Consider the following 26,576-nt stretch of genomic DNA (forward strand, 5'->3'; position numbering starts at 1 on the left):
GGACTTCTGGGCAGAATTACAGTCTCACCTCTGAATATATGGAGCCCTGCCACTCGTTTACACAAAGCGGCAACCTCTGTGGCTGTCAAGTGAAGCCAATGCAGAAGTGCCAAAAACTGCAGTTGCTCAAATGGCCACTTGAGGCTGGCTACAGAAGGAGTCAGTCCCCATGTTAAAATGTCCAACTTCACAGCAGAAATAAACATGTGTACAGCCTGATATAAAAAGCAGTTTGTCTCTATAGCTAATTTCCCCGTTCATGACAACTGTAATGAGGGTGAATTTTTATAGAACTCACCTGTTCAAATTATATTGAGGCCTAAAGTTATGCAGAATTAACAGCATGGCTGCTTTGATCGACAGGTGGGTGCCATTACAGATGACTTATCCAGAAGACATGTATGTTATATGATATGATTATCTGAGTACTGTTTGCTGCTACAGGTGCAACGTTCTGTCCCTGCTAGTTGCTAACTTTGTAGGTCTCCCGTTTCAGTAGACAGTTTTATGTTTTTTTTCTGGCTGAGGGAACATCAGAGTTGAATAAAATTCTCTTCGTGTTTGTCACTATAAGAAACACTTCACATTACATGCAGTTGTTCCATTGTTATTAAAAAAATATGAATTTGTGCAGCTGTAATCCAACATAAAACAAGTTTTTAGTTTGCATTCGACAACTACATCTCCCATGAGGTTAAGACTGTGCATACATTAAGAACAAGAAACAAGTGGAACTAAAGTGCATCGAGACATCAGCTCTCTACTGTCAGAGAAACGGTTGGAAAATCACAGTTGCAGTCACACACAGACAAACGTTCCTTTATTGTGTATTTATGGACAGTTTGCACATTTATCATTAGCAACAAGGATGATTCATCAACTGTAATAAAACCTCTTAGAGTTGAATTATTTGGAAAACAAATGAGAATGAATAAATAATGAAATGTGAATAAACCCGGTTGTTCTTTTTTTTTTCTTCCTTCCAGTGACTGAACTTGCTGTATACATTATAAATCAATTCATCTAGCAAAAACATATCCTAACTTTATAAAATATGGGTTTTCAGTTCAAGTCCAGTGTCTTTAAAAGCATCCTAAAGAAAAAAAAGGAGATCTGTAGTGAAATGTCACTATGATACATATCCAAGAATTATCATGAGGTTCTTCTCTAATAAAAACTGACATCAATCATCTAGAGGAAAACCTACCGAGGTGCACAAGAAAAAGACATTCTCTTGATGGCACAGAGGGGGGCAAAAATTAGGACTGATTATAGATTTTTGAGAGCGTTTCGATATAAACATTCTACTTACATGTTCTTCACCTTTTCATCAACACTGAGGCAAACAGTGTAATCATATTTAATCAGAAGTAACACTTTATTTTACAGTCTGTGTAGCTCATGTGTATTATATTCCCAGCATTCACACAGAAGATGTGTTCAGGTATGTACTCCGGGGCACTCTGGGGATTGTTGCACTAAACTGTATAAGTGCTGACGTTGATCCCAAAACATCCCCTGAATTAAACAAGCTTCTGTAACATTTTGTTCAGAGATGCCGGGGAGAATAAGAGGGCTTTCAGGTGTAACACACCCTCCCAGCAAGATATTACTCTGATTATGTTGAAAAAACCCGCTTGGGCATCGTGGACTATCCACTCTAATATACGTCTAATTTTGGTTGAAAGCTAAAAGATGTACAGTATATTTATATTGGGTTAATATTTAAAGACTTTTAAGGATTAATAGTTAAGGGAAAATTTAAGGAAATATAAAAAAGTCATACAACATTTTTAAATGTTTGGCAGTCATGGGCAAAATTAATTCAAATGCTAATTGTAATTATAGCTCTAATTCAAACTTTTTTTAAATGAGAAATTATGGATCATTGTTATATTAAGCCAACATGGGGTGCTTAATGATACACTGGCAGCCACGTGGTAGGCCTTTGACAATCATTGTAAACAAGTTTTTAGTGTTGAAACAAAGATATTTTGTGCTTCTTTTACTGATAACTTCTTCTGACTGATTTTATATTTATATATTTTAGCAGCAGTTAGCTAACGAATCTGATTCTGCCTCGCTATATAGCATTATCCTCTTGTACACCTAGCTTATGAACTAGATCATGTAGTAAAACCTAAAGTTAGCATCTAGTTGTCAGTTAACATTAATACTAGCTGCTTTGCTTTGACAAGTTTGCTGCCAGCTACTTTGCTAACAAACAAAGCAAAAAACAAAACAAATAATGTCAGTTTTGTCCTTCAAACATTTCAAATACATTTTGATGTGTGGGATCCGAAGGCATTTCAAACATACCGTTAATCTACAAAGAAATGTATTTCTGTGTCTGAAAGTAAACAAAGAATACAGTCAAAATAGATTTTTTTTTTTTTTTTTAGCAATTTCAAATATAGTAAACAGAACTGAAAGAGTTTGATAAAATAATCTTAACTTGGGGTCCACTCACTAGTTTTTCCTGGAGCTTTCAACCACATTCTTACCAGGCTCTTCAAGTTTGCTCAGCTGTCATAATGGTACTGTAAGTACGGAACTTTAGTCACATGATGACAATTAATCGTATAGATAATAGACATTACACTATACTAAAGCCAAAATCCCACCGAGCACGTCCCGGTCACCTCGTGGCTGTGGCGCTGTTTTGGTCCATTTTCCATGCAACTTCAAACCCCAACAGAAGCGTTTTGCATGCCAGACTTTGTTCATTGTCATTTTTTTTCTGCTTCATGTGCTTCCTAACATGTAAATATCCTACGTAGTTAAACTGTTTCCCTTTTGGCTATTTTTTAAAGATTGGAAAGTTGCACAGGGTATTTTATTTTGAAAATTGACTCTAATTATAATCATATAAATTCTCTATGCCGTTTCTGTGTCTGACTCTGTGAGCTCGAGCTGCTCTGTGCAGATTGACGCAGGCTACGGTGTCCGTCAAAAATAGAACAGCTGCATACTGTACTGCGCTTCTGGTGGTGTTTGAAACATTGACTAGAACGGCCACGATTAGCTCCGTTGGCCGCAGTGCACACGAAATGCATTGCATCCGTGCCTGGTGGAATTTGGCCTTAAGTGATAGTAAGTCAACCTAGTTAAGATTAGTTTAAGACCAAAAGAAAACTTCCACACCCAAAACTGAAATAGGTTTGCAATACTTGAGCACATTTAAAATATATACTCTACATTTAGACCTGTATTGAAATGCAATTTGCATTTGGAATCAATTTGAAATACGAGGTATAGCAAGAAATCCCCAAATATACTGAAACTGCATCAGATGTAAATCACAATGTTTGAAATTGCCAGTATTATTTAGTATGCATATTTAAACACATACTGTAGGCATTCATTTTACATAGATTTTCTTTAGTTTACTGTCACAGTGACAAAATCTCATGAGTGAGCGCCTCTTTCCTCTGCTGGGGTTTCATACTGTAGTTAGACATTGTTTATGTAAAATTTCCAAACAGCTAACTCTTTAATAACATTGTGGCTCCAGTTGTGGCTGAGAGGAGATTTATGACACAACTGCAACGCCTCTCCACCACAGAGAGATTGTAGAATAAAGTGCACTGTAACTGAATTATACACATCTTCCAAGTACAGTAGTTGTGCGCCTCGCAGCTTCAAACTGGGCAGAGGGCTCTTGGGCTCTCCTGGGTTCATTCATCAAGGTTGGACGGCGGAGAAATGTGCCTGTTGTTAGTATTAATAGCCTCGGGTGAAATAGGTCTTCTCCGCTTTGGAGACGATCTGGCAACTCAGGTGAGCCCTATCTCACTTTTTTCTCCACTTTTGTCTGACTCAGGCCGCGTTCTGGGCCTCATGCTCCTCATGCTATTGCTGCAGGAGAGGCAGCGAGTGTCCTCAGAACATCTGAAAACAAGCTACGCACCATGCCCCTATCCCCAACACCACCACCACCACCACCTCCCTCTACATCACTCCATTTACTCTTGCTATTGCCCGGTTCAGTAAATCATATTTTCTGATAAATTCATGATTAATAAATTATCTTCTCTTTGTAGACAATAAAATTAAAATAATTTGTGGTAATTAAGGCAGTCTTTTCATTTATAAACAAGACATTTAAACCCAGAAAATGCAATCGGATAGGAAAAAAAAAAAAAGAAAGGTCGGACTTGTCCCAAAGAAGTCATGTTTACTTGCTCCACAGTTAAAACCTTTCACATTTTGTTCTTCGATATCTTGAGGAAAAAGTCTTGTAAAGTTCCCACATATTTTCTTCTTCCATTTATCAGATCAACTTTAATTCCACGGAGTCCCTTTTAGACCTTGTAGAAGCCTGGGTTTCTGGATTTCAGCAGGAAGAAACCTCAGTGTCGGAGTTATACGTGCACTGACGGCACACTCTTGTTGAGGACCTGTGCCCTCATCAGCTGGACGCTGGTCATGATCTTCTTCTGGTGGCCCATCAGCGTTACTCCGAGCCTCTGGATGTCCCTGCGTGACATACACACACAAAAGATGAAGAGTTTTAGTGATCCATGATGACCTTAATGCTGTTTAATACTTTTTGGGGAGTGTTGTCAAATCATACTGTAAATGATCAGATAATGGAGATAATAAAAATCATGCAAACTCAACACATCTTTCAGTTTCCTGGATAAATCCAGGATATTATACATTTCCACAGCATTAATTCCATCAGTACACTATAGCATTATTACACAATAAGGGTATTTACAGAAAGTTATCTCCTGAATCTGCAGTTCTTTTCTGCATTACTTTGGGTTTCAGCTCAATTTTAAGCTGTCTGGCCACAACTTTGCAGTTTTTCTTCACTCTCAACACTCCCACTGCATTGTTTTCGACCGCACCAGGCAGCTGTTTACAGAGAAAAACCTCTAAAAACTGACTGTACACGACCTGCTCAGCACTGAAGAGCAGACAGACACAGTGAGAGACCAGCTGGTGAACATAGTGGAGCATTTAGCAGCTAAAGAGACAGATATTCCCCTCAGGGATTGGTGTAGCCCAAAAACAGAGCTAGAAGAGAGAGGATATTTGACTTACATTGGTCAGATCACCAGAAACATTAATCCAAATGGATAACAATTTCAGATGTGTACATAGACAAAGTTTGCTAGTTGTTATGAGAATTTTTAAGAAGAACCCTTAAATAAGGAGGACTGGATTCAAAGTATCAAAGTTTAAGTTGAATTTAATATTCTTGTACAAGAAGGAGCGTTTAACAGTGCAACACCCAAGAGGGTTACAGAGAAAAGGCTCCCTGAGGAGCACTATCAACAGAATCAAAAATGGGCTGTCTCTGACACCTCCCCACTGATACAGATAACGTCATAACATTCCTTTAGTTGGTTTACTACTCAGTAATGAGCACTATATTTTACATCCACATGGTACTCCCCTAGCCCGTCCTTCCTGCCCTATACCACTAATTTATAATTGTCCCACCCTACCAGCCTCAGTAAATCAGAGGCCAACTAAGGGAGGTATGCGAGACATACAAAGAACAGGACAGACACGCACTATCTGTATGAGTTAAGACATCTGTACCCCAGTATAATCCTAATTTTTATAACACTAATACATTAGCAATATCAATTTACAAGGTGACGATATGTCAAAATTGTGTTTACAATTTATTTCTGCTCCCTCCATGTGGCCACAAAACAGTTGTTGTTACAGTTGTTACACTAACTGTAAATATAGATGGGAGAGAGGAAGTAATAAATAAAATGACATGCAACAAAGGATTCTAGCCAGAACCGAACAGGGGACATCGTTTTTGCATGACTAAGCCACCAACAAAGCTTACCAGTAGTTCAAAGGACATTACATTTCTCCACCGCCCTTATTCCAAATGTTTTGCTTTAAATTACAACTCACAATTGGCTGCAAGTGCATCAAAATAACTCACTTTCATACTATATGTGGTCATGCAGTTTGTGATGTTAGTTGTCAAAGATGGACTTAAAGGTGGATTGAAATAGACACAAGCAAAGATCCTGACCGCTGGCTCAAATATAAAAGTACTGTAGGAGGGTTTATTTGGTTTGTGACTGAGCTCAGTGGAAAAAGCTCATTAGATGTGGAGGTGGTAAAAGATCAGTGCAGAACAATGGCAGAGCTGATTTTTATCCCTATCTATTTTTACTTGAAGCCGTTTCTTATTGATCCAAGTGCAGAGCTACAAGTCCTCACCGTACAGACTCTTTAAGCTTATGGAGCCTAGAGCTAACTGCCAAGAGCTAACAGCGCAACATCCCCTCTGACTGATCAGTCTCCAACAGGGTCAGTACTTACCCTTGGTTCATGCCTATGACATGTCCCAGAGTGTGGTACCCCCCTGCTGCAAAATGGTCCTTGTAGCGGCTCATCTTTATGGTGTCCAGCCACTCGTTTACTGAGTTACAGCTACTGAAGTCTGGGATAGCTCTGTCCATCAGCTGAGGACTGCTTAAACTGCGGCCGAAGGAGAGAGACAGATGGTCATAGATAGATAGAGGGAGAGGAAGATGAATGGGAAGACAAAAAGATTAGTTGGAGGGAGTCTGAAAACGAGAAAAGAGTCAAGAAGTGAGCAAGAAGTAGAGTGACCGGAGAGGGTGAAAAGGTGGGGGGGGCTTTGAAATGTGCTAGTGGCTGAGGCAGAAAATCAATAGCAGTTAAAATGATAGAGAAGAGGTGACTGCTGTGGTTGCAGGATGGCTGTTTTGGGTAGATTAATACAGGGAGAAATCCTTAACACTCCGCCTTCTCCTATCCCTCATCGTCTACTGACTACCTCTCTCACCTTGCACACAGACGCACAGTGCCACGCACCAGTGCCTCCATAGGACCAGGGATCTGAACAGAGCAATTTACACGATGCCGACTTCAGCCCGGGTGTCCTCTCAAACTGCTCACCAGATTCACCGCAGATCAATGTCAATATCACAGCTAGGCTTTTACTTAACACACAACACGTCTATCAGGGATGAGCTTATCGGAAAACGAACACGACCGCTCGCTTCATCTGCCAGAGAACTTTGAGGGAAACTTTAGACCTAACTTTATCCCACTGCGCTCATGTTTATAGTAGCATTGATAGCAGCTGGATGTGACTGGATTTACTCTGCCTCACATAGCAGGACAGTTATTTAGTAGCCTAACAGTCTGTCACCATATATTGTACAGGAGATCATCTTCTCAGCCCCTCACAGACAGTGTCTTGCTTTGATTTGCAGCTTAATCCGCTAATCACATGAACCAATATTTGATTAAATGTTGGCGAGTTGTCATGGCAAATTAAATCAAAAAGACTTCTTGGCATGTGACACAAGGCACCCCTGTTGCTCAGCTGTAAATATGGATCTATTCAGTGGCCCACTCACCTGCAGAGTGTGTCCATAGATTTCAGGTTCTCTGGGTTGCGGATTAGCTTGTCAAGAACGGTGACTATCTGGCAGAAGCGTGGCCTCTCGTTGCGATCCTTCTGCCAGCAGTCCAGCATGAGGGTGTGTAGAGCACCAGGGCAGCCCATAGGAGCAGGCAGCCTGTAGCCCTCTTCCACAGATTTGATCACCTGCACATGTACAGTAAAACATGGATAAGACTACAGTGTCTGCTATGAAATTACACTGAAGATCAACAAATAGTACTTACATCTCTGTTGGTGAGGTTCCAGTATGGTCGCTCTCCATAGGACATCACCTCCCACATGACTACTCCGTAGCTCCACACATCACTGGAGGAGGAAAACTTCCTGTAGGCGATGGCCTCTGGGGCTGTCCAGCGGATTGGAATTTTCCCTCCCTGTCAAGAACAGGAAGTAGTTTTACCAGAGTGTGTCAAACTTTCTGAGAGTTTCTCCGAAACTTTAGAAGACATCTTGAGGTTAAAGTATTGAATCCAGTTATAAGGCTTAGTTTGACTGTTATGTTCGACATTATTGTCAATAAAACCCATGAAAAGGCCAAAATCAAGAAGCAGTCTTACACATACATCATCATCCTGCCAGAAATGCTAACTGAAGCACCAAATGTGTATTAATATGCAGCTGAAAATTGTCCCCAATAAATGCATTATTTTCTCCTTTTTGAGTAACATTTGCTAAAAACTACAGTGACCAGCTGTTCTAGGAAATGATTTCCCCTCATTTCTACAGTGCATTTTGTTGTCTTTTATCTCATTATTTTGGTTTCATGGTCTGTTTAAATTAAAGTGATGATACCGTATTATAGAAATACTAGGGGTGTCAAATTATCGCATTAATTGCGTTTAATTAATTACAGTCATATTTAGCGCATTATGTTTTTAATCTCTAACTTTACTGTTTCTGTATGCGAGGAAAACAATGGTCAGTCACACCCTGAAGTGGACATTGATTGGCTGTCATTGCGTTTGGGATGATTTAGCATAAGCTGATAGGCTCCCATTGTAGTTGAAAGGGCAAGGTGAGGAGCGTGAAAATGGAGGAGCATGTGAGAGTTGTCGGTCCAATGAATGGGAAATTTACATTTCACAAGCACCCCGACGGCACCTTTGATAAATGTAGAGTGATATGCCTTCTTTGTAAGAAGGAGTTTGCTTAGCACCGAAGCCACCCAGTTGCGAGTGCAGCCACAGCTAACGTTAGAAGTGAAAACGTTAGCAATTTAGCGAGCCATAGCAAAGCTCTTTGCCAAACTAAACTCGAGGAGAACACCCCACGTATGAGCAAGTCTGCGATCGGCAGGCTGACGAATGTTCTTGCCAGGTGGATAGCGATGAACCGCAGGTCAAATAACAGACGAGGAGTTAGAAGAGGTGTTGCAAACTGCGTCCACTGACCCATCATACTGTACAAGCCACCGTGCAGACTACAGTGACGACCAAAATCAGCAAGATGCCACAAAGCCACCTTTTTTCTTATTTATCAATCTTTTGATCTGCCACAATAATGTAATGAATTTAAATGAAAATACCTCAAAATTGAGGGCTTTTCTCAGCAATTTTTAGGTAAGATTAAAAAAGAGATTAATTAGATCAATTAATTACAGATCATAATTAATTAATCTCTCTTTTTTTTAAATCTCTTGACAGCACTAAGAAATATCCCAGTATACCCCAAAGCGAAGGTACATAAGCATTAGCAGCAAAATGTAGTCAAAATAACAAAAGCAAAAGGAGTCAGAAGCCCCCATCATAATGTGTAATTATGTACATTATTTTATTCATTATGTGTGAAATACATGATTTGATTATCATTATCATTGCTGATCCTTTGAAAGGAAAGTTCAGGTTATTTGAAGTGTGGTTGTGAATGATAGCAGTCGGCTGTCACCAGGACACTCAGGCGACTCAGACAGGAGCATGAGCGTAGAAGCTAGGCAATGTACATCTTTGGATCGGGACAGCAACTGTTATGGAATTTTCTATCCCTAGGTTACACAAGGTCACATGTGGGCCTCGAAGTCCTCGGCAGTATTTTGTGTTTGGCTATGATTGGGAATAGTAGGTGCCAATCTGTCTCAACACTGTGGTGGCCAGGGACGAAGAGACCTGTTGCTGCCTTCTTAGACATAATAGATAGCTTGCCGTGGACGTTCCAATCTGTGTAAACAGACATCTGTGTCTCCAGACTACAATATGTTGACAATAACACCTGCATGGGTAAGTACATTCTCTTTGACTAATTCTGGGCGTATAGTATTTATGGTGTTATCTTGTGGTTTAAAGTCTATCCACCAGGATGAGTTCAGGAGAATGTGAGACTGACTCAGACACTTCTGATGTACTTTGAGAGTGTCTCTAATTCTCCTTGGCCAAGCTTCAATAAATAATGCAGCTTAAGGCATCAGAGGCTCCTGAACACTTTCTTCTTTCCTGACCTCACCATTGACCTTTGACTTCAGCAATTTCTCCACAACATCAACAAAATGTTTTTTATGCTATATTTAGAATATTTTCAATGCTTTACTTTGCCTTCAGATGGCTTTTTGTGACAGAAAACTGAACTAGTTATATTGCTTCCCCCAAAGCTACCAGACTTCACCGCTTCCTTCCTTCACCTCACAGAACACAGGTTTTGCATGTCATTAGTTCCGATCTGAAGTGCCATGTTAAAAACACCAAGGTCAAGACAATCACACACAATACAAATGTGTGCTTCTACTGTAGGTAACACACTGAGTATGGATAAGTACATCATACAACCACACTTCAAATACTCTGAACTGTTCCTTGTGTATAGAAGTATCTAGTAACTATTAGTAAAAGTAAAGTATTGGAGTAGTGAATTAGTATACTGTATGATGGAAATAGGTTAGTGAAGCAATAGCTTAAATGTGTACTCAAGTACATTACTTTCCACCACTGAGTAAACGTACACGAAAGCATAAAGTTAAATGCCACACTGTGGTTAAATGACTAAACAGAGCCAGTGTGAGCATGTGTTATGGGCCAAGACAAGAATAGACTTGCAAATGTTAGCAAGTATGTGAACTACTTACATTATACTTGATATAAAACTGACACTTAATTAGGTTGACAAATGGATACATCACTTCTTAAACAAACAAAACGCTCCCTGTGGGTTATTTTAAACATTTGAAGGTTACTCTCAAAAAGTAGCCCATTACAGACACTTGAGGCTTCAGTCCTGGTAAACATTAAAACTAACAACATGACTAGCTGGAGTGCTCTAACCTTAACTCATCATCGCAACACTTTCAGGCTCTTCAAAGTGACTTTTGCTGCATGAATAAGCAGCTTTATTCAGATTCATTGCTGGCAGTAATGTGAACTGCATTAATCTCCAGCCATTATCCACCATTAATTCAAGATGTGATGATTCTATAGGGTCTGTAATATCATCATCTACAATCCTTTCCCCCTCTGAATGTCTTTAAGTGATACCGTGTGTAATCACCTTGCTTTCTGTAATCTGATTGCTGCGCTTTAACAGACTGTAACAGACAAATGTGTCAAATGCTGATTTCCATCTGTGTGCCGTGAGCTGATAGCATCAAACTCTGGAAGGAGCTGTCTTGGCCTTTTTTAGTTAAGACTTATACATTTGTTCCCACCAGGCTGCAGGTTTAATATTGTGCCACTCCCTGCTGGAGCACTTACAGAGATGATTTTACTTTGCTGTCGCATTCATGTGACTGTGATTCTATTTGTATTGCTTTGTGCAGTTACGGTTGTCTAGATGCTCCATTCTTCACCAGGTTTCAGTGCAAATTTGTCTTCTCATATAAAGCTTATATTAGAATAACAAATGCAGTTTTACTTGTCAGTTAAATTCACAGAATATGAAGTTGTGTATTTGCCCAAACGTAATCTGATGACTGTAATGATATTTTGCCTGGAGAGGGTTTTTAGATTTAATTTTGTTTCTTCTGGCACACACTTTATCGTCACAATCTTGAATGATTTCTGAAGTTTAAAATTTGAAACACTTTCTAGTTCAGTTAACATTTTCTACATGGTCACTAAAGCTCCATAGAGCTGAATGGCTGAAAGAAGAACTGACATTACATATTTTGTTACAACAAACCTTTGGTAACAAGAGAAAACAGAAAAAATATATGCCATGCACAGATGAATAACATACACTTATTTTCACGTTTTTTCTAAACCTAACCAAGTAGGTTTGTTACCTAAATGTAACCAAACTGGGACCATTTCACCTTGTACATGTATTGTTGTCATGATAACAAAGATCTAAATGTGCCATCTCAAATGGTGTGAAATTACACCTGAAAAACTTAAAATGCGTAGACATGACACACAAGAAGTCCTTTAAAAATCACCTGCTATTTAAACGCCATCCCATGATAACACTATGCTGAGCTCCATGTGTAAAATGGTGATGTTTGCCTTTAAACTTTGGGAAAGAAAGCACAATGTCAAATGGGTATTGGCAGAAACCCTAAATTTAGATAACCAAATTGGTATCTGGAGAAAGTGAATCCCTTGCGTTCTACTGGCTGCTATTGGTGATATTAAATGCAGGACCCAGGATCTGGGGTCAGCCTCAGCTGTGACAGGTTTAATGTTTTGACTGTCTCTTCTGACTTTATGGAGTGCCCTATAAAAATGCATGCCCCATGGTGATCTTTCTTCTATAAGTAAACACGAGGCTGTAGCTGTAACTTTGACATCTTTGCTATAAGAGTTTTGTTTGTCTGTTGTTTTTTTCGGTCCCATAGTGATTGCTGCTGCCTGACACCAACCATTTCTTTTAAAGAACTGTGTGTGTTTGTGTGTCTGAATGTGTGTGTGTGTGTATGTGTGTGTGAGCTGCATTAATGCTTGCCTCGATGTGAAAACTCACACTGGTGGTGTATGCAGCATCGGGGTCATCCTCCAGTACCCGGGACAGGCCGAAGTCAGACACCTTACACACCAGGTTGCTGTTGACCAGGATGTTGCGGGCAGCCAGGTCTCTGTGGATGTAGCCCAGGTCAGACAGGTAGGTCATACCGGCCGCAATGCCGCGCAGCAACCCCACCAGCTGGATGATGGTGAACTGACCATCATGTCTCTACAGGAAGGTAGAGAAGGAAAGGGAAGGAAATATCAGGAAGGAGGAAAAAGAGAGAGTTTCAAGGGTGGATCAAAGAAGAAAAAAACGTGATGGTATAGCAGAGGGGAAAAAAAGAGTGATAATAGAAGAGATTTTAATCAAGATAGAAAAGAGAGTAAAGATAAGAGAATAAAACATGACAGGGATTTTCTTTTAAGTAATAATCCACAGTATTTTCATATAAGCAAATACTGGAGCTGTTTGACATTGTCGATGTAATACAATGTTAAATCGACTTTCATCTTGTGGAAGAAAACTTTCACATTTGCTGCTTTAAAGCAGCACAGCTGACTTTCTTCCAGGAACAATACTCTGACGCACAGTAAGTGATGTCACTTTTCTGTGGAAACCATGTATCGACATGTTTGGAGATGACTACATTTTAAAATAAATTGAAGGATTTCGTTGTCCTTCATGTGTTGAGAAAATTATTCAGAGACTCATGAAAACTTTTGGAAATCCACTTATTGAAACCAACGTTCATACGAACCCTGAGGAAGGAGTCCAGAGAGCCGTTCTCCATGTACTCTGTGATGATCATCACCGGTTTGCCTGAGGAGACAAACAGGTATAATAAAATTGATACATTTTAAATTAAAAAATGATAAATTCACAGTGCCTACTAGTGAGGTTTTCACAGCCGTGTCCTACTTCCACACAACATGCCAATTAGAGGTCTCCAAGCCTGTCGTTCAGGCCGGGGTTCTGGTCTTTTTTCTTTTTGTTGTAGACCAGACTTGACGAGGACAGAGGAAATGAGTCAAAGTCTGAGTTGTCTCTGCAGGTCAGCACAGCTGGGAGGACGATGAAGGAGACGAGGACATCTCTGAAGCCTCTGAAGCGATTGTCTTTCTTCACACTCGCCAATAAACAGTGAATGATGACCACTGTGACTGTACACAGTCCAGTAGATTGGATTAGCCAGTTGGCGAAGAGTTTCGTTCCGAGTTTCTGTAAAGTTTTATAACTTAGACAGGTGGGCCGTAAATCTTTTTTTACTCTATTTGCTGCAGGATCACGTAGCTGGATATATTCTCTGTAACGTACTTATGCTCCTCTGTTATGGACAGTTGGTTTTAATATTTGTTGCCATGATTGTCAGTGGCACTGGTAGTTTTGTAGCTTCAGGTTTCTGTGTGTGTTTTTGAAAGAGAGAGGACATCAGAGAGAGAGAGAGAGAGATAGAGAGAGAGCTTAATATCATATTGGCTTGGACTCTGGCTGAATAATTGCTGACTTTATCTCGCAGGGTTTAGAGTTTCCAGACCAGGGCTGGGAAAGTTTTGACCTGTGCAGAACTCTAATGCTAATTTATAAGACGAGTTTCAGTATGAAGTATGTTCAAGACACATGTGTGAGCGTGCTGTTGTTGCTCACAGTGGCAAAAAATAAAGTAGCAAATACATTTTGAATGGTAGTGAGCCAGCTCCAGATAGACCTTAAACTTTCTGTAAAGTTTACTGATGATCTCTCTCACTCGCAGAAGCATTGAGAGTGATAGAAGCATTATCACTACTTTGGAACTCAAAGCATCTAAAAAACGGTGAAACACTCAACAGAAACAATGTCTCAGGTACTTCAATTAGAAATCTCACAGTAGCACTTTCATTATGTTACTTGGCAGGAAATCATTGTCAGTGAACTACAAAAATATGCTGCTATTGAGTTTTTGAGTACTCCTAACTTGGCAGACATTAATGATAAGCATTAAGCAAGGACACATTCATAATCTGATTGGATATTGGGGTTTAAAATCGGTGGTGTGTTGTAATTATTACCAGTAAAGACTCTTTTAGCTCCTTTTACTCTTTCACCCTCTCAGTAAAAATGACTACAGGGTATAATAGTCCTGTGTGATTTGAGCTTCCTGGCAAATGTTAAGCCATTTTCTTAAATCCTTTCCTGTTCTTCATGAGCCCAGAGGTACTCGAGGAAGCCTTTTCCCTCTAAACTCTTCAGCCCAAGTCCACCTCACAATAACTGTGGGCTTAAATTAGAGGTCAGAAGATGAGCTTTAAAGTGCTGAAGTTGTGAGAGCCTGGCAAAAGTTGCCTGTAGCCTTCGATACACTACACAAACAGTAGATATTTCTCTGTTAATTAAACTGCTCAGAATCTCTGGCCTACTTTGTGTTCAATAAGGAAGCACTTTATTTAGATAGTCTTCCTAAGAGGGAGTATTTCTAAAATTTTGTTAGTTGTCAATTTTGTGATATCACACCACTGTGCTTAAGGTTTGGTTGGTTTAGGCACAAAAACACCTGTGTTAGGGTATGATCATGAATTGTCACATAATCTAGTGTTTAACATCTACAAGCAAAGCCAAACAGTTGAAATGTGACAAATACTCAACAAACTATCCAAATAAATTGTATAAACACGGATATGGATAGTATTAGCTGCAGCGTACTTTGGGTTACCACTCCCTCCAAACGGATGACGTTAGGGTGGTCGAACTGAGCCATGATGGATGCCTCAGCCAGGAAGTCCCTCTTCTGCTTCTCTGTGTATCCCGCCTTCAGGGTCTTCAGGGCCACTGGGATGTCTCTCTTCCCCGGGAGTCTCATGCGTCCATAACACACCTCCCCGAACTCCCCTAAACATGAACACAATTCAGCATGAAATATAGCCACCCTTCAATTTTATTCCACTGTATCCAACGTATACAGTGTTCAGGTGCACCACCAACCCCTCTTAAGCCATGGTTACAAATGACAATATGTGTTATTTTGCTAAGGTTATATAAGAAGAAACAAATTAACAGTCTGTCAGTCTGTTTACATATATGATACATGTGCAAAACTGGAACTTACATTATATGAGCTATATATGAGCTTTGTTAGCTGGGAATCTGTCACAATTTTTTCCCACATTATCCTTTTCACTCTTTGCGATTGCCATGCTCTGCCTCTGCTGTGCCCGGTTGTGTCGCTTGCTCTGGCTCTGTTGGCCATTAGACACCCTGTACCCTTCTAAAAAAACCTCCTCTTTTAGTAGCTCAAAACACCCGTGGTACCAACACTAACACTCCCTCAGTGCTCTGAGCTCACAGTCCAGGCAGCTCGGCTAACAAACTGAGCTAACAGCAGCTACAGTTCACAGCAGTTTACTGTCCATCAGGAAACTCTATAAATCACAGAGTTGATGTGGAGGAGCCAGAGGACATCAGGAGGAAAACCAGAAAATATGTATATATATATCTCCATAAAATATGATCCAATTTTACCCAACTGACATAGTGCAAGAACAGTCATACAGGGCGCAGAGTGGGAATGACAGAGAGACCATTTACCTGATTACAAGTCAGTGTAGCATCGAAATGAAATGATTTGTAATGTTATTTTATGGTCGAAAAGTTACACAGTGTTGCCTTAATCCACCGTCAGTTGTATCTTTTGTTGTTTCTGCTATTTGTCCTCCTCACTTCTGTACTTTAAATGTCTCTGTGTGTGTTCAGGAGTCATATCTTGCACAGTGTATTGTTGAGCTGACACAGTGTTAGTATTCCCTGCCTGTCTGAGGAGCTTTGATTGACAGACCCACGCAACGCTCTGATTCCGCTCTGCCATCCTCCTCTCTGCTGCACACCACAGCCTTTACACTGGCCAATGATTTTAAGTTAGCTCAGCCAATGATTCTCACTGTTGGTGTGTGTGTGTGTTTGGTAGTGTGTGTGTGTGTATGTGTGAGAAAGAGAGACTCTGCTTGTGTGCGTGAGCGCACACAAGTTCATGGTTTTACCTGAACCAATGATTTTCTCTATTTTGATCCTGGAAGCTTCAATTTCTCTGGCAAACTCGTGGACCGCCTGGCAGGGGTCCTCGTATGTGTGCGGGTCGATATAGAACCTCGCGTCGGGGAATGACACTAAGATAAACAACATTAGCATTTGGTCACATATCGGAGAATGAGAGCAACATCACATCTGAGCCCCTGTCACCGGTGTGCGGAGGGAGAACTTGATGAAAGGGAAGAAATGACTCGCAGAGAGAAGCAGACAGAGAGAGGGAGAGAATAAACAGCATGCAGGGAATAAGGCTGGTGTGCTCCTGTAATCACTCAGAGCGTGATGAAAATTGTTTGCTCTGAGGATGAACTTTATTACATGGGGATGAAAATGTGAACTCTTCAAGGAGCATGATCTAATCTATTATTGGTAATAATTGTGGAAGGGGCTAAACATACCGTGACCGTTCTGGTAATGCATCTTCTCCTCATCAGAGTCCTGGAAGGCTTTGCTGTATCCACAGTGTCTATACAAACCACACACACACACGCATACACACATAGACAGTCATCCAAACACACACACACATGCACACACATAAACATATGGCGGGATGAATACAGAACAATAATGAAACATTTGTATCAAACTCTAACCACAGCTCATAATTAATAAATCAATAACTGTTCATAATGAATTATTACTTTAGCAGAGATATTCATCACTTAGTGACACTCAGTTATTCATAAGGAACAACCTGTTCTTGCTGATATTTAGGTTTTCCACTGACAACAAGGTAGACAGAGGGGAGAGAGGTCAGGAAACAGAAATGTGAGAATGGTGAGTTCAAGCACATAATAATATTAAAAAAAATCTGTTGTCACCCTGACACACCTGTGGAATGATTATTTTATTTTAACCAGTAGAATGTAAAAATAATAACCTATGGATATTTGTCCATGTTTTAAAGTTACAATGATTCACATCAATATTCATGTTAAGGAGGCACAATAAACACATCTCAGGAGGGCATTTAGGAGGAAGGATTTAACGCCTTGTTCACACATACAGATTAAAAGGTTTGTCTCTGGCTCCTAATGAGTCTGTAGCTTGCAGGCATCTTTAGTATTGGGCAAGTAATTCACATAATCAGCTTCAGTTAGTCAGTATGTTTTCTGAGGTGTTACTTTTTTTGCTGATTTTACGGATAGAAAAGCTCCTCATCTGAGTACATGTTGAACAGTGACTAATGAGCTATCATGTTTGCTTGATTGTTTAGTCTTGGAAACATACTTTGTTCTAGCTTTGTGTGTCATGGGCAGAGTTAATAAACACATATCTGCATATGAATAATGACTCTGCAGGCAAATGTCCAAGATTTTGGCAATAGGAGTGTTCTTGTTGCTGTTTGTAGTCAGAGTAATCTTTATGTCATGTTTGAATGAGCTTTGGTTGCAACAGTCTGTGTGAGGAGCAAAAGAGGTGGCTGAAGTGAAGTCTCTGAATCCATTGGCTATCAACAATTTATCTTAACATTAGCTTTTCTTAATTAATCTGGATTCACATGCAGTTATCTGTTTATAGAGATTAGCAGAAATGTGTTTCTCACTTGCGAATCAGGTTGCTAATCTGACTGCAGAGGAAGTCTTAGCCTGGACATCCATTATCTGTTTTCTGGATATCCATTGGCTACACTGGAAGACCAGGAACATTGTCAAATCATTGACACTTCCCAACATTATAGCTATTTTCTTAAAACATGAAGTTTATAGTTCCTTCCTGTAGGGAAACAACTCTGTGTTTCAGTTTCCAGTGTATGGAAAACAAGTGCTATAGGCTGTTTACTTCCTCATGTGTGTGCTGCTAGGAGCGTTTTGAGTATTTAAAACCTGGCAAGGCAGAGACATCCACAGCCGACAGCGCTTATGAACATTGTCCTGTTTACTTCTTTCATTGACTCGTTCCAGGTACCAGATTCAAGTGGATGCAAACAACAAAGTAAGAGTGACAGAGCTGCAGGTGACAGGAGTGCTGTTAATGCACATTTTCGCCAATTTACCAGGTTTGGGTAAATTGTCTCATTAACTGATGAGATGGAGCTAGCATGTAAGCATATATTCAGTCATAGCTTGACACTTCCAAAAGTGCTGTCTCTTATTCATAAAGATCACAATGTCATTTAGTAAGTATAGCAGAATCATTGGAAGTGATCAACCACTTTCATTATGATTCAGGTTTTCTTCTTGCATAAATAAAAAGGCCCCTAATGGGGGTAAAGTGAGTAAAGTGAAACAGACAAAGTAAACACTTAAATGTGTTTTTTGAGGTTTTGAAGGAAAAATAGGCAAAAAATCTGAAAATTGACCAGTGCTTTTAAAAAGTAAGTTGTAAGTTAATAGTAAACACTAAGTTGGCCTGTCTCCCTCTGTTAGTGTATTCCTTAAAAAGGAACATTTTAAATGCTAAACTCCACCATCAGTAAAGACTTTTTGATCCTCCATCTTGGTTGCATTAAATATCAGGGGCTTTGCAGTCATGACAACATGATTTTGCCTGGATAACATTTTTAAATCCTCCAAAGATTCTTTTTTTCTCCTCAAACAGAATGGAAATGAAAAACTTAATATGCACTGAAGTATGAATTAATTAATTGCAATGAAATTAATTATTCGGTGCAGGACTACAGAGATGTAAGTTGAAGACATCAAAAGGGAGGAAAGGGGGGCTGATGGGATAAGTAGGAACGTTTGGCTTGCAAGCTACTGGACATGAATCAACATAATTAAATCCACTATGAGGTGTAAATTAGGAGTTAGGAAATTAGCTAAATAAGACAGTGAGAAGACAGCGAGGGCTAAGGAGATGAGAGAAGCTAAAGCATCTGCTTTCAAAACTCCTCTGTACTCGTCGTCCTCATTACTGATAGAAAAGCATGCAGATTATTTATGCAATCCCACATTTTCAACATTTCAGCATGACAAGGGGGACTAAAGGTATTTTAGCGTCTGAAACACATGCTTAAATGAGATCTTTCCACATTTCTTGGAGAATATTTTCTCTTAGCAGAGCTTCTCTCAGATTACAACCTTACTTTAAAAAAAAAAAAAAAATTTCCTTGCAGCCAACACAGCGTGCGGAAAAGCAGGGAGAAATACAGTGCACACTGGGGTTCTTGATCACAAGCAACATTACACAAAGAGAGGCACGGTAGAGTAGTGTAAGAAAGTGTTCCACACACAGCAGCGATGGGTAGTGTGGTAAAGTGTAGCCTTGCCGTTTCCTGCAGATGATGATGGCCAGAAAGGTGACCAGGCCGGACACCAGGGCCATGCAGATCCATATGATTGTCATGGTGTTGTAGCGCAGAGGAACTGAAAACACAGACACACACAAATAGGATGTGTTAGCTGAGGAGAAGGCATTAACACACACACACACACACTGACAAACACGAAAGGCAGGAAGTGTTCTTGGTCAAACAAGATAAACAAAAATTTGCAGCTTTATTAAAGAGCTCAGCATTTTCTAATTACCTCCTGTTTGCATTTTGAATGTTTGTCCATGGCATTGTGGGTAAGAAATATTCAACTAATGCTGTCATCCATTTTGAAAGACTGAATGAAAGTGATTAAGTCTCTGCCTTTAAAAACTTACATGCACACGAAAGATGTACTGCATGACAAAAACATGATGCAATAATAATATCATTTAGAAAATGATATAAAAATGTGACTGTAATGAAAGGTGATTAAGTTTGTCATTGTTATTATGCTTTCTGTGGGAACTTTTTAAACAAAAAATGCATCAGCAAAACATGTATTGTACCAGTTTGCACAAATAAAATGACTCAGTGTGACATTTTTGCTAAGTATTACAACTGTGTGTTCTAAAGCAGTGATGGTGAGCATGTATCTCATCACTGTAGAAGCCTGGGTTCAGTTCCTGGAAGCAGGACATCCAGTTTTATAGGTATTATGAGCAACATGACTGGGACTGTTGATAAATGGGAAGCCAGTGAGGGATGATTCATTGTTTTTTGCCTGAGGAACAGTGAACTTTGATGAAAGCAGTCTAACTGAGGTAGAACAGTGACAAAAGGTCTCAGTGAAGATAAAGATATTTACTTATTAATACATGTGTTTTATTCATTTATGGACAAGTTATTACATTCACAACTTTTATTAACTTTTTATTACATTAGGTACTGAATATAATGTAATTGCAGTTATTAGATCAGTTTCTACAACGCCTAACAAACTGTGTCAAAATTCTATTCATGACCTCATTCCCTGCATCGGTGTGTAAATTTAAAGAGACAAGTAAAACAAGTTTGATTGATGGTACATGAAAATGTCATGAAGCTTTACACTGTTTGCATATTTTGTATAAGTCATGTATCATGTAGGTTTACTGTGTATGAAGAAATTTGAAGAAATTTTCTGCAGCCATGTTAAAATGACCGAATACACCGTAGAGACAGTGAAATGCTAACTCCAGCAACATGCTAACATTCTCACAATACAAACATGCTGATGTTAAGTAGGTTACCATGATCTCTTAGTCTTACTTTAGCGTATTAGCATATAAAATGTGTTAATTAACAGAAAACAAGTACAAATGAAGCATTTGCTTTGTAGGTCTTAACCTTGGTCTTATGGCGCTACGTTAAAGAGGATCACCAAAGTCATAATAGGGGGGCGTGAATGTGTGAAGCAATTTTCATGGCGTTCCATCCAATAGTTTTTCACTGAATATGAAATAATTAGGATGCATTCTATGAGTATGTCTGCAAAGATATGTGCTTTTCTTATAGTAGATGTACACACTGTATATTACACTAAATAAGTTTGGCCTCCTGATGAAACTCACCAAAATCAGGAGGTTTCTCTGAACCATGAATGCAAAATTTCATGGGAATAGTTGAATATTTCAGTCTGATGTCCAGTGAAAAAGGCTACTCAGTCTGTTTTTCATAAAGTTTAGGACTTATTGATTACTCAGCATGTAGCTGGTAGGATGTGTGCAGTCCTCTTATTTTTAGAGTCTGAGCATGAATCAGTATCAAGAGGAGGGGAGTCGGGGTCCACTGAGCAGCAGAATGAAGGGAGACTATTCGTCAATGAAACAGCACTGGGACTCCAACCAGGCAGGAGGTTTAGCTTTGCAGACCTAGAGTCTGCTCTGCACGTTATCTGCCAAATCCCCTATTAGGAAAGAAAAATGTTCTAATAAAAGGGCTTTTTTTGGTGTAATTCCTAACTTTCAGTGCTGTACTTGCCTCAGGTGGACAGACCCATGAAGATTTCTACCGCACCCAGCGCTGTGTACAGCTGTTTGAAGCTGGGGTAGGCTGCAGTTCTGCTGACAGGGGTGACCCTCTAACAAAGCACAGATCAATGGAACAGAGGGATGGACTGAGGCGGTTATCGGGCTCACTCACACCCAGGCCTCTTTAGCCCTGGACCATGTGGTCTGGCCTCGCTTTGAGAGGCCGTCTGTGTCAAATCTTTTAACAAAACTGTTTTCTTAGTGGACTTTTTCCCACTGTGCTAAACAACATACAACTGCTAAAGGGATCCTGTGGTTCAGGGCAGGCAGGAGGTTTTGTAATGCAACAATTCAGTGATACTTTCTGTTTCTCTGTCCTCAGACACACACCTGCTTTTCCAGTCTGGATCTCCACGTTCTGGCTGAAGCGTCCGCAGCCTGCTGACGTTCTGGCTCGGACCTGAAAGATGTACTTGGTGCCAGGCTTTAGGCCTGACACTCGCGCGCTGGTATTTTTAGACTTCAAAGTGGAGTAACTGTGCTCTTCATTATCCTGTGAGAAACAAAAGGCATGTTTAAAGATTAGGGTTGAGGAAACTGGCATGCTGTCAGCTTATGAGCTCAAAGCATGCCATGTAGGCTGCAGATTGAAACGTTTCATAACTCAAAACATGAACTCAATACATGTGATGTAGCCAAGTTTATTTTTAAAGCTGCAATAACTGATTCTTTTTTTTTGGCCATTTGGGGGCGCCAGAAACAAGTTGCGATCACAACGTTGACATATTGTCACTTTTACGCTAATATGGAGAACTCGTAAGCAAACGGTTGCTTATTTGCAGGTGCAGCAGATGCAGAGAAAGACTATTTTTCATTTGGAGTTGTGTTTCTGACCTTGTAGTGAATGTAAGTCCAATATTCACTCACTTTTAGCTATTTCTAGACTCTACCTGTGGGAAATAGCTGCTAAATGCCGCACTAAGTTCATGTCAAGTTTGGTGCTGAGCAGGCAGTGGCTTTTTAGAGCTTTTTTCATTGAAAAACGATGCTAAGATGAACAGTATGATTGCAGCCATACAGCTACACAATGAGATGAAACTCAATGCAAAGCTCAGGAGAGCTGCAGATTTGGGTGATAATTGTCTGTAGATTCATCACTACAAGAGACTCTCTTCACATTGTCTCATTGTTTTCAGTTTGTCAGTTCCACTTACTGCTGCTTTAATGTGAGAAACCATCTATTAATACACTGCACCATAATTGGAGGGAAGATTATTTGAAATTTGTCAAGTGTGCGAGACTCTTGCTGTTTACTACACATTTATCTCTGGCTGTAACAGGGCATTGTGGGTAATGTTGCAGATCAATGAGCAGGACTGCTTTATGGCAATATTGGATTTTTATGGGATTTTTTGCATCGTGGGACGAAGCAGCTTGATCCATCACCAGGGGTTAAATTGGGCTGGAGCCTGCAGGAGCTGAGCCCCGCCTCCTCATTCATATCCAGGGTTTCCAACTCTCCACTCCACTCTCGGGCTACGTCTCTTACCACACAAATAAATGTCATGCCAAAAAGAGCAAGACCTTTCATCTAAAAAAAATTGTTTTAATGCGATTAATTAACTGCGATCAATAGCTTAGTCTTAACAGTACTGTCCTTCATGTGACTAGATGTAATGTGGAGCTTTGCACAAATGTCAATATAGATGTTGTGTTTGGTGAGTGCCTGGAACTATTTTCAGTGGATTAATGACCGACTCACACAACAGCAAGATTTATACGTGTCTCCAAAGTGAGAGCGGTGTTGTGCACTTTTTACAGAAGTGGCACAGCATTGTGAACTTCATTATTTATTTAGAACTCTGAGACGGTGGCTGGAACAGTCTGGATCTAACAGTAATTAAAATTCTGTGTTCTTCTATTCTGTACAGATTGATACTTTTCACAGTGAAATTGTTTGGAATAAAGCAGTTCTCTGGATGAGTCCTGAGCTCTATCACAGCTGTCAGGACATTTTCCACTTCAGCAAAAGTCCAAACATTGTTTCCTCTGGAGAATCAAACAGTTTTTTTTCTGTCATGTCAGCGGACAAATAGATGAATACAAGATTTCTATAGTAATACTTGCAGTACTGCCATTGCTACGCACATGCATCCATAAACTGGACATCTAACAGTTGAAATAAATAGATACTTGCTGTTGGTTGTTAGTTGTGGGCAATTTTATCTTAGTGTCTACTTTATGCACAATATTTCATTGTTTCTTAAACCATTAATTCAATAAATTGTATCATTGAATACACAATTATTTTTGCATTCAACAATATATCACTCCAATTAATAGTTGGGGTTTGTCAGGTGTTTGATTTTTCTCCTTCTTGTTATTTTATTATAAACAATTTCTCACCACAGTTTCCAGTCCACTCAGTCATTTTAATCTCCCATGGCTCATTAGCTCAATAAAGGAACAAACATGGAAAGTAGTCCCTGTGCGTCTTCAAACCAGCGCTCTGTTTCTGTATCAGTGTTTGGTATAAATGAACCAAAGCGTTTGGCTACATGTAATTTAACAATGAGCTTTGGAGCTGCTGCAATTTATTATTTCCTCATTTTAGAGGTTGTAGTAGTGGCTTCGTCAACATAATTTATACTGCAGCTGTAGTGTGGAGCAAATGATCAACTGGGGAAACATTAATATTTTGCTGTCACTTAGCATTTTACAATAATTCACAATCTCTGTGCGTTCCTTATTTTAAACATGCTTTATGCGCGTTAATAGTCTGATTTTCTGCCACCACAATATGATAAGTCCAAATGCTAAGGGTAAAGATTATTTTTAAGAAGTTTATGTTAAACTATAGCAGTATCTTGAAACAAGGAGGAAGAGCGCAGATCATGCTCGATCTCCAATTATCATAAATGAATACAGCCTTGTCTGCCAGTCAAATGTAATTGGCAGGTAATTAACTCAAACAGATAATGACAGGAGGAGCATTTCGAGGGGTGTTTGTATTATTTTCATGTTTCCTTTCAGATCATTTATGATGCACCATTTGTTCATTACGCCTCTCTGCCATGCAAAGTTTACTCCATCCATGTACATAGTCATTAAATGTATTGTTTTGAAGGAACGTGTTCCTTTTTTGGAAGTCTCAACTAACAATAAAGTTCATCATGTTCATTGCCATCCTCACCTTGTTTTCGTCCGCCTGCGGCAGCATCTTTGCAAACCACATTCAGAGATACTTCATAAGTATGGAGGTAAAATAAGTTCAACAATAATAAGAGGTGCAAGGTGCATACAAACAGCAGAATAAGTGAATCATTCATGTGTCCTTAGAAAGGATAAGAGCCTAATTATGAAGAAGTGCTCGGTACAGAAATGAGAGCCTTTTTTTGTCTTCATTATCGTCCTCAGCTAGTGTGCTGCTGCAGCGGCCGCCACCCTTGCTGTGACTCATTGTTGTTTAGTACAGTAGTATAGAAACCATAAGAAAGCACATTGCTGACTTGTCCACTTGAAATCCCCCACAGGCGTCTCGCCCCCTGAGCTGGGCCAGATTAAGACACCAGTGCAAGAGACGAGCTAATCCTTCAGCACTCCCCACACCATCCTGCTTGTTTGGCTATGAGACTGCCTGTTCCCAGGCTGCTCCCTCTGCAATTAGCTGATTTCTATCATCGCACACATACTCACCCAAACACACATGCATGTGCATGTTCACACACCCACAGCAATTAGCTCGTTGCGAGGCTTATGCGCCCGCCAGCCGCTTGCTGTCACTGTCACTTTTGCTAAGTTGGAATCTACACCGTCTCATCCTCCACCTTGCTCTCCCTCTCTCGACCCCCATTTCCTTTCAATTAGCTGAGCTGCCAGCAGGATCTTTTTCTTGGATTAAGTTATCCAGAGTCTATCCAACCGCCTCTCCTCTGCATTCACAATATCTTGGCTCAGCTTAGTCGCAGCCCTTTGAAGACAATGAGCTTATGTTATCCAGGTAGAGCGGATACTGTGTCACTTTTCCTAGCTCTCATAAGTGCCTGAATAGTTTCATGTTAACTGTTTTTTGGAAAATAAACCGAATGTGTTGACACAACACTTGAACAAATGGCTGCGGTATTTGAGGGTTTTTTTGTATGTTTTTTTTAAAACAGTTCCTGAGAACTGATGCAGCAGTAAGGTGAGTACCTTCTCATAGTATTTGATGTCGTACTCCAGAATCACGCCGTTGGGTTGGTCGGGTTCGTGCCACAGCAGAGTCACACTGTTCTGACTGGTGTTCTCCTGGCGGATCGCTAAGACTTCAGAGGGGGCTGCACAAGAAACAGGACAGATTACTGTTTTGTCAGCTCAAGATGTGGTTCAGCAACGTCTAAAACAAATCATAAGGTCATGACACTACACTGCAGTAAAGTACTGCCTCCACTATGGTTAATATTTGGTTTCGCTGAGGCATAAAAACTTGGTTACTGTAAGGAGAAAAGATGAGGTTATGGTCAAAAGAAACTTGGGGGGACTGTTGGCAGAAACAAAAGACTTTTTGTGGTGCTACAACATCACAATACTTTTGATTTTGCCTTTCAGACACCAAAGTCATGATTTGCATGACCACAAGAGGTTCTTGTCATTTTAGCTTTTTTGAACAAATGGTCAATACTGTCATTTTAACTCTCTTCAGTACTGTTTCATGCAAGGCACTGTGGAGCTCTAGTTTGAATTTTAAATACAGCACAGCAGTCTGTCAGAAGGTCAACAAAGTCAGCATTTGTACTGAATTTGTTATGATTTCCAATGCAAAAACTCAGAACTTTTTATGATCCTAAAAATGTCTGGAAAGATAAAATGTTGTCCAGGGAAAAAAAACAAGATTTCTATCCAATACTTCAAGAGGCCGAAGCAGCCACTGTCAAAGGGCATGCAGTGGATATAGCATATGTTACGACGAAGAAGGAGAGCAGAGAAAAGTATGGGATTCAAACCTTGCTTTCTACTGGGGCAAACATTTTATAATCTGGACGGAAAG

The 26,576-nt window shown here is 39.9% G+C and overlaps 1 protein-coding gene across 6 annotated transcripts in view; it reads right to left on the reverse strand.

Moving 5' to 3' along the window:
- Positions 1-803: 803 nt before the first annotated feature.
- Positions 804-26,576, reverse strand: part of epha8 (eph receptor A8) — a 116,289-nt gene continuing 90,516 nt past the window's right edge. For 2 of the 6 annotated variants that reach the window (XM_027279707.1, XM_027279712.1), the window contains 12 exons: positions 25,742-25,866; positions 21,941-22,103; positions 19,521-19,653; positions 16,741-16,808; positions 16,297-16,422; positions 14,966-15,151; positions 13,047-13,108; positions 12,287-12,514; positions 7,648-7,797; positions 7,377-7,567; positions 6,307-6,465; positions 804-4,479 (listed from right to left, as the gene is read on the reverse strand). In XM_027279707.1, the coding sequence (XP_027135508.1) occupies positions 4,365-4,479; positions 6,307-6,465; positions 7,377-7,567; positions 7,648-7,797; positions 12,287-12,514; positions 13,047-13,108; positions 14,966-15,151; positions 16,297-16,422; positions 16,741-16,808; positions 19,521-19,653; positions 21,941-22,103; positions 25,742-25,866 (1,706 nt within the window). In that variant the 3' untranslated portion in view covers positions 804-4,364. The remainder of the gene's footprint in view (positions 4,480-6,306; positions 6,466-7,376; positions 7,568-7,647; positions 7,798-12,286; positions 12,515-13,046; positions 13,109-14,965; positions 15,152-16,296; positions 16,423-16,740; positions 16,809-19,520; positions 19,654-21,940; positions 22,104-25,741; positions 25,867-26,576) is intronic. The other 4 variants (XM_027279710.1, XM_027279709.1, XM_027279708.1 and 1 more) reach the window with 4 other exon arrangements.

The sequence above is a fragment of the Larimichthys crocea genome, chromosome VI (genome assembly GCF_000972845.2).
Source record: "Larimichthys crocea isolate SSNF chromosome VI, L_crocea_2.0, whole genome shotgun sequence".
Taxonomy (NCBI): domain Eukaryota; kingdom Metazoa; phylum Chordata; class Actinopteri; family Sciaenidae; genus Larimichthys; species Larimichthys crocea.